The sequence below is a fragment of the Plasmodium malariae genome (assembly GCF_900090045.1).
Source record: "Plasmodium malariae genome assembly, contig: PmUG01_00_40, whole genome shotgun sequence".
Classification (NCBI taxonomy): Eukaryota; Apicomplexa; class Aconoidasida; order Haemosporida; family Plasmodiidae; genus Plasmodium; species Plasmodium malariae.
The window spans coordinates 8,906-27,602 of NW_021638314.1; the positions used below are offsets into that span (position 1 = coordinate 8,906).

Sequence of the window (18,697 nt, forward strand, 5' to 3'; positions counted from 1 at the left end):
ATAAATAATGTACTCACAGAATTACAGAATAACACAAGTTGTTCCAAATAATTTAAAAATTTTCTTTAACTATATTTACAAATTCAAAACATAAAAAGAATTTTAAAATAATACATGAGCTTTTTTGTTTTGCAAACTAAATATATATATATCAATAATGTTAAAATGATATACACTTAGAGTTATCAAACTTAGTAAAAAATAAAAAATTAATTAACTACTTTTAATGTATTTATTCTAACATATATTTTGATAAATACATAAATATAGTTATAATACTACAATAGTTATTGTACTATTTAATATAATGCATTGATTTACTTACGTGCAATTTTAATGTTATTGTTTTTTAGAATAATTCTTTAATTTATTTTACTTATTTTTAATTATATAGTATAATTTTTGTTCTATAAGTATATATAATAATGTTTCATATATAGAGTAAGTATTCAAGCTTATTTCAGTTAACTAATATAACTAAATATACATTTTATTTAATAAAATTAAGACCCTACTAAATCATTCATATCGATAATTGATAATTCGAATATGCTAGAGAACATATATATATATTAAATTATATTCTTTTATATTTTTTAGTGGTATAATATACATTATAAATGATTAATATTTAGCTAATTAATTTATATATATATATAATATTATGTGTTATAAGTATATTTTAATATTTTTTACTTTTCTTCACTACAAAAACAATTTAGAATAATTTGTATAATATTGTTTCCGTTCTCTCTACTAGATGCTGTAAATAAAAGAAAGTATTAACAAAATAGTTATAGCACTAAAATGGTTAATATCAAAAAAAAAATATATATAGCAAAATAACATAATCAATAAAAAGTATATTATCAGTTCTATTAATAATATGGTATACAGATTATTTATTTAATAAAAGCAAGAAGAAAAAAAATGAATTGCATACTTTAATACAGGTAACAATACTTATATTTTCTGTATTAAAGAAAAAATAAAAAATGAGACAATATACATATTAGTGATAATTGTACTCAAAACATTTTGTATTACTTACTAATGTTACTTATATGCAATTTTTTATTGTTAGTTATTTGGATTTTTCTCTATAAAAAGAATATAAATTTTATTTTCAGATATATTCTCAACTACTATATCATATCAAATTATGATTAATATATATCTCCCTATATGTTACATTTATTTGAGATAAAATACGATATGAATTGTATAATATAAATATTAATGCATTTAATTATTTTAAAGTTCATATATAAATTTCCACGTTAACGATAATTTTATATATTCTTCTTATAAAGATAAATTAATTCAAAATTATTCTACTGAAATAAAAATATACATATTCTAATTTTTCCTACAGTTTGTTATTTGCAACTAAAATATTAATATTTTGCGATTATGGAAGGATGTTTATCTTCGGTAATATTTCTTGTTTTTCATATAAATAAATATGTACACAGTTTATCTATAATAAAAAAAATGATAATACAACTAATCTAAAAAGTATTGCTTAAATAATCCTTAATAATTCATTTGAATTTAGAATTTGATGGTTCTAGGTACTGGAGCCTTAGAAATGTACATGTATCAAGAATTTATAAGGATTGTACAACATGTAAATCAAACAACTACTTCATTAAATAATGAAAATAATAAAGAAAATTTTAGGACTAAATGCTTACAACTGGCAGATTATCTAATTCAGCATAAGACTCCACCACGATATTATTTACAAGGAAAAGAAAAATGGGAAGGAACACTAAAGGGGAGATTAAATTCTTATTTTACACCCCTTATTTTAAAATATGGTGGATGTTTTCCTATTTTAGATAATAATGAAAAACAAATTTTAGATTTAAATTATAAAGCATTAAATTTATGCGATGAAATAAAAAAAAGACAGGAAGAAATACAATGCATTAAAGGAAAACGCATAATTTCTGATAAATGTGATGAAACATGTTCAAATAAAATTAATGAATATAATGTGTGGATTAGTAATGAAAAGGTGAATTTTAATAATAAGAAAGAACTCTTAATACATAATTGCAAAAATGTACCATCCCAATTTCCAACAAAAAAATGTGACATAGTGAATCCTGGAACATTTAGTGAACTTCCTGAGTGCACGGTTAAGTATTCAGTTGCCCGGACACAGCCTGAATCTGCAGAAAAAAAAACAATTCCTCCAGATGTCGATCAAACAACAGATAGCGTTCAATCTATTCCTCAAGATTCACAGAAACAAGATTCGCAACTTATAAGTGGAGAGAAAGAAAAAATTGAAGTACAAACTGAACAAGAAAAAGTTCGTCCAGATCTTCAATCTCAAACTGATGAACTATCATCAACCAAAGCTACAAGTACTCAAGGTGACATCAGGGACAATAAGGATCCTCAACCTAGAAAAGAACAAGCATCAGCAGCTTCTGAAAACGAAGAAGTAATATCATCAGATGGTTCTACATTTTCTTCAAAGTCAGAAGAATCGGTAGTTCCCCCTAGGTTTGAAACAACTCCTTTATCTATTCCTGCTCCACTTTCACTTACTCCTTCTTTATCCAGTATATCTTCAGGTAACAACAATGCTATTTATTTTGTTACCTTAAAAATAAATACTTAAATTATTTTACATATATAAGTATACGCATTTAAAAAGATGTTACAGGACAAGTAGTAAAAAAATCTAACTCTCATACATCATCTATTTTAATAAGTATTATTATTATTATTGTATTTTCTTTTTTTATTAAAGTAAAATAAAAACATAAGGCTAAATATATAATAAGAATTTGATTATTCTAATAATTTATTTTATAAATGTTTTGTTCTTTTTCTCTTTGTAGTACGCATTAATAGGGATGTTTAAAAAAAAAAAAAATATAAAAAGAAAACAAATGAAATTCCTTAGAATAAAAGTACCTTCACGATTTGATAAAAAAAGTAAGTTTTTCACAGATGATCATTTAGAACGCGCAATATATGATGATGAAGAAATCATAAAAAAAATTAAAATAAATGAACGTACAAAAAAAGTAAACTTGTCGAAGCAAAAAAAAGACAGATCCAAAATCATAATAGAAGTACATATGGAAGTACTCGAAGAATGCATAAATGAAGATTGGGAAAACCACAAAGACGAATTCTTAGAAATATGTATAGATGAGTTCGCGAAAAAGGATTATACAACCTATCCCAATTTAAAAGATGATGATCCAATAATAGAAAATGTTAAATGTATCAGTGATATTAAAAAGCAAAATATTCTATGGAATAAATGGATACAAAGATATAGAAATCTTTCTCAAAATCTGAAAAAAGACGATTGGTTTAATAATTTGAAGGATGAATGGAAAAGAGAAGTAGCTTACATACAAGAAATGGAAGAAATAAAAAAGAAATATTCAAATGAAAATCAAAAAGTTTCATATTTAGAAAGAGAAAAAGATATATGGAGACAGTGGATATCAAAAAAGGGTATGATTATACAACAACATCTTGATCAGTACTGGAATAATGGATTAGCAGAGGAGTTGCAGAATATCTCAGATGAATATGTAAATGAAGATACTAAAAATTATGTATCACTATTAAATGTAGAAGAATTGCAACACAAAGAAAATTATGAAGAATTATGTAAATATATAAAAAAAAAATTATTAACAAAGTTTTGTATTCTCGTTCTTATAACAGTATTAGAAGAATATAAAAATGAGGTAAACCTTGAAAATAGGGAATCATATTTGGATAGATCCATAAATGAATGGAAAGGAGAAGGATATTCAAGTAAAAAGCAAGAAATTACAGAAAATATAATTGAATATAATAAAAATGATATAGAAAATAAAAGAAATGAGGAATTTGATGCTCATATATGGAAAGCTTGTTTCAGAGATGAGATAGAAGATTGGATAAGAGAAGATGACTTATATGCAAATTCTATAGTTAGTGATAGAACAGTAGACAAATCGGATGAAATAGAAGAAAAACAGTTTCTATAAATTCATAGGTATACTTTTATAATATATTTAGATGATATTTAAGAAAAAAGGCTATTAATGAAAAATATTATTTAAATTTTTTAATGTCTCTAGATAATAAAGAAAATGAGTATAAAGTAATAAAAAGAAAAAAAAATTCATTAAGTATGAGGTTTGAAATTGAAGCACTTCAAATATATTACAATTATATATACATTTTTTATTTCTGTAATATTATCCATTAAAACAATATATTAATACTTGTTTCAATAAAAGTAATAAGATATTAATATACCTATACAAAAATGCAGTTAATATTAATATTTTCCGAAAATGTTAAACTTGGAAAAAATTATAATTTGGAATAAGGAAACAAAACAAAATAAATAAATTGTAACACTATTCTTGAATTAATACAATATTATTACAAAAATTTCTGTAACTCTATTTTATCCTATTACTTCATAATATGTAGTTATTTTCACATTTAGAAATATATTTGTTTGTATCTTTTTTACATTCCCATAGTTCGACCGTTTCATGTTTTAATTTATATAAAGATTTTGTTCATAAAAAAAAAAAAAAAAGGAAAAAAACTCCTTATGGAAACATAATGATAATTTACAGGAAATTTATATTATAAGTTACATTAAAGAAAAATGTATGCTATATACTTAATGAAAACATCTTAATCTGTTATGAGTTCATTGATGTTTGCATATTAGTAGCGTTCATTTATTGTATATCTTTAAACATTTATCTGTTAGATATATTTGTGTTCTTTTAAATTATTTATTTTTTCTCCAAATTAAAAAATTATATTTAAAAATTCCATTTCTTAATGACGAAATTCATTTTATCCATAATATATATGGCATTATAAACGAAAGACATTTACATATATATATATATATATTGATAAAAAGAATGTTTTTCCATTCATAGGAAAATAGGAAAAAGATAGCACAAATCATTTTGCTTTATATTTTACTACAGCTGTGGGAGCCATTCTCAATTAGAAAGTGTTATATAATAATATTTCTAAAGGATTGTATTATTTATTGTATTAGTTATAAATTGCTAAAATGTAAAATAATTATTATTAATGATTTATAAAATATTATTAAAAATAACAACTTTATAGTAAATCATGGAAATGATATATCAAATCCATTTTGCAATATTATTATTCATTTACCATGCTATGCTATGTTATATAAATATATTTTATGATATTATCATTTTATGTCCTCACTAAAACATGATATTAATTAATTTTTAACTAAATACTCACTTTCACATTTAATAACTTAATTTTTCCTTTTAAAATATAAACCTCTTTTTACCTTTTTGCACATATTTCAACAACCATAAAAAGTTTGATACCCATATTTTTTATAATATTTTACTTCCTATTAGAAATTTTTTTTTTTAAAATATTTTTTAAAAATATTCTAAAAATATTAATTGAAATTATTTAATATTACAATTCTTACAATATATTAATAAATAAAAAAAGATTCTATTATAAAATTTTATTAATATAACAAATAATATTTTTGTTATTAACGTATAATAGTAAAAAATTATACAAGCAAATTGTTATTCCGTTTTCTTTAGAATTATTAAAATTCATACCAAACAAAGAGATATATAATAATTTTTTCTTAGGATATTTCATTATATTTATTCTTATCTTTTAATATCAGAAATATTCAATCAGAAAAAAAATAAAATAATAAAAATATGTAAATAATGTTTCTTTTAATTAAACAAATTGTGTCAAAAATAATGGCAAGCATCATAATTTTTTTTTTAGAACTTCGTTTATTAATAAAAAAAAATTGTACAAAAAATATAAAATATGAAGCTAAAAATAAAATAAAAAAATGAAACAATAATTAACATAAAAAAAAGAAATAATTAAGAAAGTTTAAAAAATTAAGATATAAAGTAAAAAGAGAATAAAAATAAAAAACGAAGAAGAATATATATAATACATAAAATAAATTCAGAGAATAATAGAACGATTAGAAAAATAAAAAACAAAATTAAAAAAACTCCTAAAATTTTGAAAAAAAGTGTAAAAAAACCTAAGGAAAATATTATCCATTTTAAATGTTAAAAAGCTTTTTTTAATTCCTTATTATTATTCTCTGTATAATTGTCAATTATGTTTAAACATAATTTAAGTATAAATTCAATATTGTAATTTTTATTTTTTGTATTTTTTTCTAATTTAATTTTTATCTTCATTTCTAAATTATTATATTTATTATATTCACATAATTACGCAGAATAATATTTTCATAAAAAAAAAAAATTATAATAACAAGAATGTTAATAAAGAGGTAAGGTATTTATTAATAAAACATATATGGATAATATTGATGATATACTAATATGTTAAAAAGTAACGAATTGGATTACTTATTATAACGCTTGAAATTTTATCTTTCTATCTATATCTATATCTATATCTATATATATATATATATACATATACATGTTTAGTTTACGTTTTACAATAATCCTATATTTTATTATTATTTAGATTTTAAAATTAAATATTTAAAAAAACAATAATAAAAAAAATAATTAATTATTATTAAAATAATGTAATTTGACACAGGTAAATAAATAAATATTTAATTGCATTTAAGTAAATATAGGTGTTTCTCTATAGAATTGCTTTAACCTTATTATAAAAATTATAATACTTAATTTTTTGGATCCATATTTTTTTCATTGAAAAATTTTTATTTTATTATTTTTTTTTAAATAGTAATTTAAATACTTTTTGTAAACCATTTTCTCATGTTCCGCGTTATTTTTATACTTATTATTTTAGAGTTCATGCTTTTGTAATTTAATATATTATATTGAAAAATAAATAATATAAAATAAAACTATAAAATATTTAAGATGAAATCAATACTCTTTTTTGTATCAGCTTCCGCTGTTATATTTAAATTATCTTCTACCTCTGAAAGTGTTAATGGTTGCTTTAGTGGGGTAATATAAAATATTTCAAATAAATATATTTAAATTTTAGTTAATTCTATTTAAAAATTATGTTAATATAAAAAACATATATTCTTTTTTATATTTTATTTAGATATGTAGTGGAAAAACAAAACCTGCACTTTGTAAATCTTATACTACTTCTGAAGATATGCCAATAGCATATTTAAGACAAACGATAGAGAAAAACATTCTATCAGAAGAATCACGTAAAACATTTGATTGGGAATTATGGTTGAGGAAACAGGAAAAAGAAATGATAGAAGATTTTGAAAAGGAACATGCTGCTTTGTTAAAAAACAAAAATGAGGCATTTAATAATTTTTTGAACAGATTAGAGGAAAAATGGTCGCATTATAATCCCAGAATGCACGAAGAATATCAGTCAGATCTTTATGATGTATGTTCTAACTGGAGTGACGATGAATGGATAGAGTGGTTCAGAACACGTGGATTAGATTATATAATATCAGATTTTGAAAGTTGGTTCAACGAAAATATAAATGTGTCCGCCTACAATAAAATTATGACATCCAAATTGACTAACTGGAGTAAAAGGAAGAAATGTGAATGGAATTCAGATCCAAATAGATATTACGAAGCGCTTTATTGGATACGTTGGAATGAAAAAGCATTATATGAAGATCCAGATATTAATATAAAAGTTTCAGCCTATTTATATTGGGTAAAAAGAAAAAAAAATGAAAAGAAACAGTGGGACCGTTTAATTAAGCGTTTTAAAAAAAAATATGTAGATTATAAAAACTCAGCGTTGACACAGTGGTGCAAAAAAACTACGGGGGCTTATAATAATTGGTTAACATCCTTTTATATAAATTGGATAGAAAATAAATACTGGAATTGGTGGATTATAGAAAAAAAGATGAAATAGACTTGTGAATAAAAATATTAAATATTATATAAAAATGAACGGAATGTAATTACAAAATTTTCTTCTATTTAATTTACAAGGTAGATATTTCATCATGCACAAATGAAAGCTAGGAGACAGACAAATATGCATAATGGAAAATATATAAAATAGAGATTTATAAGTTAACTATTTTTCATTATAGGGTCATGTTAAGTGAATATCTTATATTTTTCTTAAAGGAAGAAGATGGCTATTCTAAAAAAAAAAAAAGTAGAATAAAAATAAAGCTGGATCACTGAAAACAAAAATTGAAGAGAGTAGTGTTTACATTTGAAAAATCACATTAACTCAAAACATAGAATACTTATATAATGGTAAATGTAATTTTAGAAACCTAAATAAAAAATCACTATTTATATTTAAATTTATTAGCATTTATTGTATTTGTGTTTAAATAGTGTTTACTTTTTTACATTTTTTTTTTTGTTATTGAATTTATTTAGTATATGTAAAATATAATATTTTAAAAAAGTACTTTTGTTTTTTTCTTGTAAGTCATAAAAATAATTTAATATTTATAATCATATATACCATTATGTGTTTTTATTACACAGATAATTCTTAGTTATTACTATATTTATTTCCATATATCATAATCATACTTCTAAAATTAGTATATCTCATATAATTAAACACTTTTCTTTATATTTAAATTTATTAGTGAGAATATAAACATTTCATTCTACAGTTAATATTAAAAAAAATGAGTATATAAATCCACATTTGAATAAATTTTTTTATTTCATTAATATTAAAAAAAAATTGAATAAAAAAAAGCGTACTTTGCACTATATAACATGAGCTTTGTTTAATTTGTAAAAGTATATATATAAATTACCCTCAATTTATTGACTTAGAGGTTATTATATTTTTATTAGATAAATAAGATTTAATAATCATTTTTAATCATAATGTTGCACATTATGACATTTAATAATATTATTCAAAATTATATGTATGAAGTTTTTGTATTATTTTATATAATATAAATTGAAAGGATTACACGCTATATATTTAACTATTATTATAAAGGATTAAAATATTTAAATACTTTCTAGTACATTTTTATATTTATTTTATTTATTATACTTCTGGAAGATGGTTTTCAATTAAATATATTTTTTTTTTTCTACAGTCGCAGAGTTAATATATTATCTAAAATTTTATTATTTCCTTTTTTCTTCATTTCTTCTAATAAAGTATCCCTTTAAAAATATATTTCATTGTATTACCTCTTTACATACAAATATATATCCTTTTTTTTTGTTTAATTTTTAATAACAAAAAATAAAAGGCAATATTTTTCCCTTTTTTCCTCATTTTCCAATATATATTGTAATGCAATATTCCATATTAACGAAAAATAAAAAAATTTAATAATTTAATATATAATGAAGTACGTTCGTAGACAAAACATATATATCATGATTTAACTCATACATAAACCAAATATTACGCATATAAATGGTGGAAAAGTTGGTGTGTTATGGGAATGGCATGTAATGATGACTTTTGTGCATACATACAGAAAAAGTGACTGATAAGGGGGGAAAGGATTCGCAAAGAAGCGAAGCAGTAGAAAAAATTGGTAAGTAATTTACAAAAATCATATTTAATTAAATATTTTAAAAGTAGAGAAAAAACAAAAAATTGGTAAACTCCTTTTTTTAATTAATGCAAGTGTTTTTTTGTTAAGAAAATTAGTAATAATAAACAAGGAATTTGTAACCCCCATTTAACAAAAGGCTATAAATTAGAAAGAAAATGGGGATAAAACAAACAATAGTATATCTAACAATAAATATTAAAACACTTATAAAATTTTCCAATATTTAACTACTAAAGTTAATACATTTCATGGGTATATTATTAATGTTTTATTCTTACAATACTGTGATTAAGATTCAGATTTTATAATATAATAACATACGGAATAGAGTAAATGAAATGGAACCCTTAAAAATATGTTAGTCATTTTTTAATTAGATATTTGTTATAAATGTTCCATATATTAAAACAAGTTAGTATAATTTTAAAAAAAATTTTAAATAATTGTATTTTTAATAGCACATAATCTGCGAAATCAGAATTCATTATTGTAATGTTTAGAAGATACTGAAACAAGCACATAATTCTTGCTATAGTAAGATAATAAAATAAAGTTATACAAAAATTTATCCAAAAAAATATTGACAAAATTACATAAAATAACAAAACTTGTAACATATATTATTAATAAAAATAAGGATTTTACTGTTATCAATTCAATATTTTTGTCACATTAAATATATCAAAAATTCAGTATATATAATGTAATTATTATTGATTTATGAAAGTAATTGCAAAGATATTATCAGAAAATAAAATTAGAAGCTTTGATATATTTAAGCTAAATTAAATTAAAAATATTTATATTAATATAAAAATATATTTAAGCTATATAGTTTATATATACCTATTATATAACTATCATTTCAAATGATTCAACATATATTTTGTTCCGTAAATATTCAATCATGGATATAATAAGTAATATGAAATAATATATATACAAAATATAAATGATAAAATATTTTTTGGACATTGAACTCAAATGTGTTTAATATAAACATCCAATAAAATATATTATACTAGTCAAATAATTATAAAAAAATTTTATAAAAAATGTTATATCATTGATAATTTGAAAACTTTATTTGTTCTCATAATATTCTCGCTAATTAAAAATAAGAAATACTATTATATTAAAAGATTAAAAAAGTAAACATACAACAATGTTACATTTTTTTAACAAAATGCTTAGAATGTTTTAGAAAATATAGATAAAATTAAACAAAATTACTTTTATATAAATTTACAAAAACAAACATGAATATATATATTATATATTCCGTTTCAAGATATTAATATAAACATTCTATATTCTTCTAATAGAGATTTTAATGTTAAGTATTACAATCTAAATAAGTAAAAATGTTACCTATTCATATCTGATTAAATCTAAATCATCAATTTTATTTTTTAATGATATAAAAAATAAAAGCATTATGCAAAATATTTATATATTTTCAATATAATATACATTAAGATAATTTATACAAAAATAGAATTAACACTACAATTAGGAAAAATAATAACATAATTATTGGTTTTCACTCTTCAATTTATTATAAAGTTTCATAGTACACAACTTGTTAAACATTCATAAATTATCCATATTTTAAAATGATATTATTTCAACGTATATTTATAATTTTAAATATATGCGACAAAAAAAAACATTAAATCCTGTTAAATTCTTACAACACATATATGTTTTTACGTATTTCTTATAAAACTTATGTAGAATAAATATTAAGTATATTTTTAAGTAAAAAATGAAATGTAAGTTAATCCATAACAAAGCAATAATTTGTATTCTTTTAGTTTTAATAAATACAAAAAATATATATATTCTTTTGTAATTTAAAACAAATAATACATTTTTTCATATACGTAAAAAAGTAAACATTTAATTCTACAATTTCGCAAAAATTAGGTAATTTTTTACTTACACAAATACAAATCAATACATTATATTAGTGAAATTATATGAGATCTTCTCTTGAATATCAATCTTAACGTGTATATATATATATATTTCATGAAAATCTATGTAGACATACAAATATATATATTAATCATGGTATTGTGTTAACCTAAAACTTACATTAAATACAAATTAAAAATATTAAAACCCTCAAATTTACAAAATTATTAAAGAATAATATTTTTACTATTTTGAATTGAAACGATTATTCAGACGTAGGGGGATTTACGAGGCGTAAGCAGTTATAGGAATGTTCTTCATGTGCGAATATCTGTAAGTATATTACAGAACTTAATTATTTTAGAAGCTAACATTAGCAAAAAAACAATTTTTCTAATTACAAAATTCACTCATTAAAGATATGAACTTTCCATTTTTTACAATTTTTTTTTAAGAAAATATAATAATAAGCGCCAATATTAATATAACACACAAACTTCCTAATGACATAGTAAATAATACAAAAAACTAATAATCATATTCAGAAAAACCAAATTTACACATAACAAAATTAATTATCAATCCAACTAATGTAAGCAATCCAGGTAAAACAAAAAGTAGAGTATAATATATATCTATATTCATCCTTCATTTATTATGATCAGTAATCACAAAACATGTAGTATTATTTTTATAATATATTTTATATAATATTTCTTTATCATTATATGATTCCCCTCCATTGTATACATCATATTTGCTCATGTTAGCTTCTTAATAGCCTACTACATTAAGTAATAAATATTCATTTAGAAGTTTATTGTGTAGCTCTTTCAATTATACGTTGTTAGATGTATATAATTTATCATATTCATCAATAGTATACATGTATCCTTTTACCCTTATAATAACCTAAACTTTCCCATGTTTACATCTTCCTAGTTATCAACATGTTCTTATATGATATTTTCTATAAATAGTATTCATCATATCCAAACATTTATTAAATTTACACTAAAAAAAATTGATTAAAAATTTATAATTTAAAAATATAAAAAATATCTTACTAAAAAAAAGAATTAATAAAATTTGAACACGAAAAATATGAATAATATAAAATGTTCTTAAATAAAATCATTATACTACATTATTGTAAATATGACATATCCAAGTTAAAAGGATAAACCCTAAAATTTTAATAAAAAATTTTAACGTCTATTTTTGTTTCATCCTGTAGATTTTTTATATAGTAATATATATGCTCAAGAAAAAATTAACAATAACAAAACAATATTTTAAAGATATATGGTACTATGTTTATTTAAAAATTTATTTTTGTAAAAATCTAATAAAATATATATAAATAAATTTCGTTTTACAACATAGACGAAGTAAAACAGATTTAAAAATTCATAGATAAATTTTCATCCCACTGTTTTTTATAAAAAACTAAGATTAATTAAAATAATAAAATTTCACTTTGTATTCATAAATGTTCAAAATATATAATTTAATTAATTAATAATATTGTAATTAAATAATATTTTTATTAATTCTATAAATATATAATAAAAAAAAAAAATATGATTTTTCACTATTTAGAAATATTTATTGTACATACTATGCACAATCTATAAAATATCGATAAAACATTGTTCTATATATTAAATAAATATTTGCTAATTATATTGATATTTTTTCCTGCTAATAATACAAATTTTATTAACATTACAATAATAGAAAACCGTGCATTGCTTATAAAAAATATTAATTATCATAACAACATAATTGGAGTTATAATAAACCAAAAAAGAAATATTTTTATGAATTTTTTGTTACATTAATTATGAAATTCGTATTTTTATGATTTATTGTGTATCTAAAAAATCATAATTATAGGATACTATCTATTGTACAATAAAATTCTAATTTTAAAGGAAAATAAAAAAACCAAAGTTCTTATATTTGTTTTATAATTTACTAAAATTATAATTTCATATTAAGTTTTATTTATATCATTATTTCTAAGTCAAATGTTCTAAAATTCATATTCTATTTGTATATTTTGTATTTTTTAATAATATATATACTTTTAGAAAAGTAATAAAATTAAAAAAAATAAAAATTTTAAGTAAAATTAGCACAAAATTCAAAATTATAATTCATCTGTAATTAATTCATTCTTAAAAACAATATTATTTTATGATATATTTATATTTTCATGTACAAAATATTCAAAAATTAAAACATATAATAAAAACGTTTTTGTACTAGATATGTATTGTATTACATATATTACAATAGCACCTATAATTAAAATTAATTAAATTTTCTTTTTTCGAACTCTTCAAAAACTATATGCTCTTTTTTTTTTTTAAATACGGTAGAAAATATGTACAACCAATTTAGTAAAGATAATACACTATTCTATGTCACGAAACAATCATTTTAGACTAAATGAACGTAAAAAAAATGACAAGAAATTACATCCACTTTTTAAGATTAACAATGTGAAATTTCCTATTAATTTAAAGAAAATATACTAAATTCACTTTTTTATGTGAACTTTATGCAACATGCATATATTTCGTGTGCAAATACATCTTCATACACATGTAACAATTATACCAAAATATTATGTTCAAACAACTTCTTAAAGTATAAATCTAAAAAATAAAATATTCAAATTCAGTAAAAATTAAAAATACATATTCTTTTATTTTACATCACAATAGATATGTGTATATATTTGGTATTATAATAATATTCTGGCTATATGTATTTCTATTATATGTTCATTATTTTTAATGGTACTATAAATCATCAAATTTCATATTAAAAGTATCTCTTACTAAAGGATTTAACAATATTATAACAAATTTTAGGATTATTTGCTCTTATTTTCTCTTATTTTGCAATTTTTATAAGAATAAAAATAAAAGCTAATATAATCAAAATTCTTAGAGATGTTAAAAACACTAAAATTACAAGATATAATGCATTTTGTATGTCTTTGATAATTGATCTTATATCTCCTTTAATGTATATTGAAGCTAATATAATAAATATTATAAAAAGAACTAATTCTGTTAAATAAACTAAAAAGCGTGGAGAAACATCTAAATCCACCTTTCTGTTAGCCATTTTTCTTGCAGTTCTTTTATTAATTTCCCATTTATTTTCAACTATATCTATGCGACATAAATGATTGAATATCTTTTTTCCAAAAAGTGCATCCACTCCATTAGATAAATTTTGATTGCACTTAGATAACCTACATAAATGTCTAAATTTTATATTTTATTTTCCATACATTATTATACATCATTTTTATGTTTTTAAATTTAATATTTCTATATGTAAAATAATAATTATTATATTTTGTAGTTTATTTGCTTTTTTATGTAATTCAGTTTTAAATTATATTAAAATATGTTTGTGAAACTGAATATATAATTTTTAAAATGAAAAATTACAGAGGAAATTATATTTTATTAATAATTTAGTATAAAAAATCTCTATATAAAAGAAAAAAAATATATACACATATTTCTGTAATTTTATACTCCAAGTTTTTATTCTAACGATTAAAAATTCTGTTAATTTTTATATTTCTAGTTTAAATTTATATATATGTTACCTATTGTTGAAAATTGAACAAACGGAAGAATAAATGTTGTTTAACACTTTATTATTATATAGCGTTCCTTAGAAATAGGAGGATATTTTTATTAAACATTTCTGTTAAATATTTTCAAAGCGTCTTTATTGTATTTAAGCTTCTTTGAATCTTGAATTGTCCATAGGTGATTAAAACTTTTCTTATTATTTATGAATTATCTCAATCATTGTTCTAATTAATGCATAGATGTATTTTACAATTAAAATAAAATTTATTATTATTAGATTCACATATATCATGATTAAGTAAGATATGAGTTTTGTCACTCTGACAAAAAAATGAATATTTTTCATATGATATATGAAACTCCTTAAAAATATAATTTGTTTTCTTTATCTGAAAAAAAAAGAGCAAAAAATTTATCTGATTGTCCCTAATCAGATTCAATAATATGTTTATAAAAATAATACAAAATATAATGTTTTTATTAGTGAAGAAGTTCAATATATAAGTGTATTTTTACAAGAAAATTCATTCTTTATTAAGAATAATAAAAATAAAATAAAAAGTTAAATTATTTAGTTTCTCAAAGATGCCATTTAGAACTTTAAATCACGTCTTTATACGTGTAATTATGCAGATTTATATATAGGTACTATAACCTACTTACTGATACAAATTGATAACCATAGAAAGATATAATATTTTCTTTATGAAGTATTTCTAATTTATATTATTCATTCGTTCATGATATTAAAATAATAAAGTAAAAAAGAATGCATACTCTTGTAACCCATTTATATGAGTAGTTACCCCCTATTTATTGGTTCCTTTACATTAAATATAGATGAATCATTATTGAAGTTATTATACATATACATATAACAACTTTATGTAGAGTTTTGAAAACACTCTTAAATAGGTGAAAGGTTTATAACTTCACAAATCATATAAATATTTAGATTCATCCTGTTCAAGTAATAATTATTTGTGAATAATATTTCGAACGAAAATAAAGATTTTTACAACCATAGAAAAAAAAAAACATTATTTATCATTCATATATTATAATATTATTTCATATGATATACAGAAATGCTATCTGAATTATGAAGGCAAATTATTATGTGCAATTTTTAAATAATTGTTATATTTTAAAAAGTTTGTGCTAATACATATTAAAAATGTGATTTATCTAATCGCTTCAGTAAAAATCCCGTTTAAAAAACTTTGAATGACATATAATCAAAGAAATAATTGCAAGAACACTTTATAACGGATGAATTATTGTTTAATATTAACAACTATATTACAAAAGGATATTTTTCTTAAACTAAATTTAAACAAAAGTGTATTAAAAACACTTATCATTAAAAACAATAATTCTGGACAGTTATCACATATATCACTTTATTATATTATTGAAAACAAAAAAATTGGTTACTAATCCAATGACTAAAAACACACCTCTTCTCTAAAACATTACTATAGATGAAAAATATTACTAACAAAAATTTTCCTAGCATATTAATTAATCAATTGTAATAGTATATAACTGAATTAACGAAAAGAATAATAATTGATAAATTAATCATGTTCTCAAAAAAGATCTTGTATAATTACAACTCTGTCTCAGTAACATATATATGTGATATGAACACAGTGGATATGTGTTGTCATTTAGAATTTATAATATAATAATTTTGTAGTAATACACATATAACAGTATTTCTTACAGAAGTTTTATCCTTACTCCAAAAAAAAAAAAACAAACAAACAAACAAAATATATATGTTCAAACATGGCAAATAATGCGGAAAAATTACACTCATTATATACTTATATTATTTTTTTTGTAATATATTATTCAACAGCTGGTACTATAAAATGCGTGTATAAAGTATTCTTGATATATGATGTGAACAATTGCATAAAAAACAAATAAGCACTGAAAAATGCATTTAATGCTAATATGACAAATCCCATGTATTGTTATTAATCTATTTGGCGTTCTTTTATAACATTTTTATCCTTATTATATTAATTGAAAGGTAAAAATTTTTATGATTCTTTTTGTTTAGAGAATTATTTTAGATTTCATACGGAGTATTTATGAAATATTAATCCTTTTTAGTAATATTTTTAATTATATATTGGAATATTTGTGTTTAATAGATAAATTTTATACATATATATATAATGACACAATTAAATGGATAAAAGGATTATCCTAAACTGATAAGTCATTTATTCATATGTTTTTACAAGTAAATGGTGAGCTTGATCTATAATACATTAGTATGTATTTCAAAGTAACAAAAAAAAAACATAAACAATATATATATAAATACTTTAAAAAGAAACTATATATCTAATGTAATTTTCAGGTATATTTATTATATATATAATGAGAAAAATTTTTAAATTATTAAAAAAAATACTGTTTTTTTTAATATTAGTGAAAAGTCATATAAAAAAATGACACTTCTAAAAATCTTTTATATAAAAATATATTTTATTAGTATAATTATAAAATAAAATTCCTTCATATTATTTATAACCATATGTCATAATTTTTAAAAGTCACAATTTTCAGTTGAGTTTCTAAATTATTTGTTCTTAAATCTTGATACCTATTCTCCTTTTTTTTCATTTATATCGATCCTAAACTTCTTTTAAATGAAAAATACTTGAACAGTTGATACATACAAAAATCATAAATTTTTGTAAGTTATACCTTTATTTTACCTTATTGGTCATTAAATTATTGTTCTTACCTTAATAATATGTTATGTAACAACGAAAAATGCTGCATAAAGAAAATATGGAAAATTTTCTTAATAATTTTATTTCATCGTTTAATTAATAAGAATTCTTATGAAGAAGTTAAACTTTTTCGAATTTCATCCCATAATATCCATAATGTTTAACTTAAACACTTGTTAACAAAAAGTCCCATATCTTTAATTAAACAAACCACACTTATCTTTTTTCCATTTTATTCATTTATCCCATTAAGTATTTACATATAAGGATTCTTTCTACTGGATCTAAATCTTCCATTCTTCGCTTTCTTCGTCTGTCCTTTCTTTACATTTGAACCAATGTTTCTCTTTTTATTAAATAATATATTCGTAAACTTTGTATATTTCCCGTTTTCCCCAAATTTTATCTTCCATTTGTTTCCATTCAACCTTTAGGCACTAAATAATTTTCTTTCCATTTCAGCAGATTTATTTCGTAGTACCTAATTCATCCAAATAGGATTCATTTTCATAAATCCAATTTTTCAAATTCATTTCTATAAATTATTTCCCTTCCGTTTTAATGCATTACTCTTGTTCTTCATCATTTCGTGTTGAATACTTTTTTCACAATGTCAAATATATATTCATTATCCATATTTTCTTTATAACACATGCTTCATTTTCAATTTTTAATAACCATTCTTCCAATTCTTTGTTTTTTTCACATATCCACTTATTCTTTGTATATTCGATTGGAGGGTAAATAGTTTCCAATCCTCCATTACTTTAATCAAATTGTTATGTCATTCATTTCTTTTCCATTCTTTTGATTTTTCATCATGAAAT

At 20.4% G+C, this 18,697-nt stretch overlaps 2 protein-coding genes across 2 annotated transcripts; both read left to right on the forward strand.

The window, feature by feature from the left end:
- Positions 1-1,413: 1,413 nt before the first annotated feature.
- On the forward strand, positions 1,414-4,016 carry PmUG01_00069100 (STP1 protein; the record flags this gene model as incomplete). The annotated part of the gene is made up of 4 exons (XM_029005899.1): positions 1,414-1,434; positions 1,559-2,591; positions 2,684-2,769; positions 2,862-4,016. 4 exons carry the CDS (start codon positions 1,414-1,416, stop codon positions 4,014-4,016), a joined length of 2,295 nt encoding a protein of 764 aa, XP_028859199.1.
- A 2,904-nt stretch (positions 4,017-6,920) lies between these two features.
- On the forward strand, positions 6,921-7,911 carry PmUG01_00069200 (tryptophan-rich protein; the record flags this gene model as incomplete). Its single annotated transcript, XM_029005911.1, has 2 exons — positions 6,921-7,010; positions 7,114-7,911. The coding sequence occupies 2 exons, from the start codon at positions 6,921-6,923 to the stop codon at positions 7,909-7,911; spliced, it is 888 nt and encodes a 295-aa protein (XP_028859200.1).
- Positions 7,912-18,697: the final 10,786 nt, after the last annotated feature.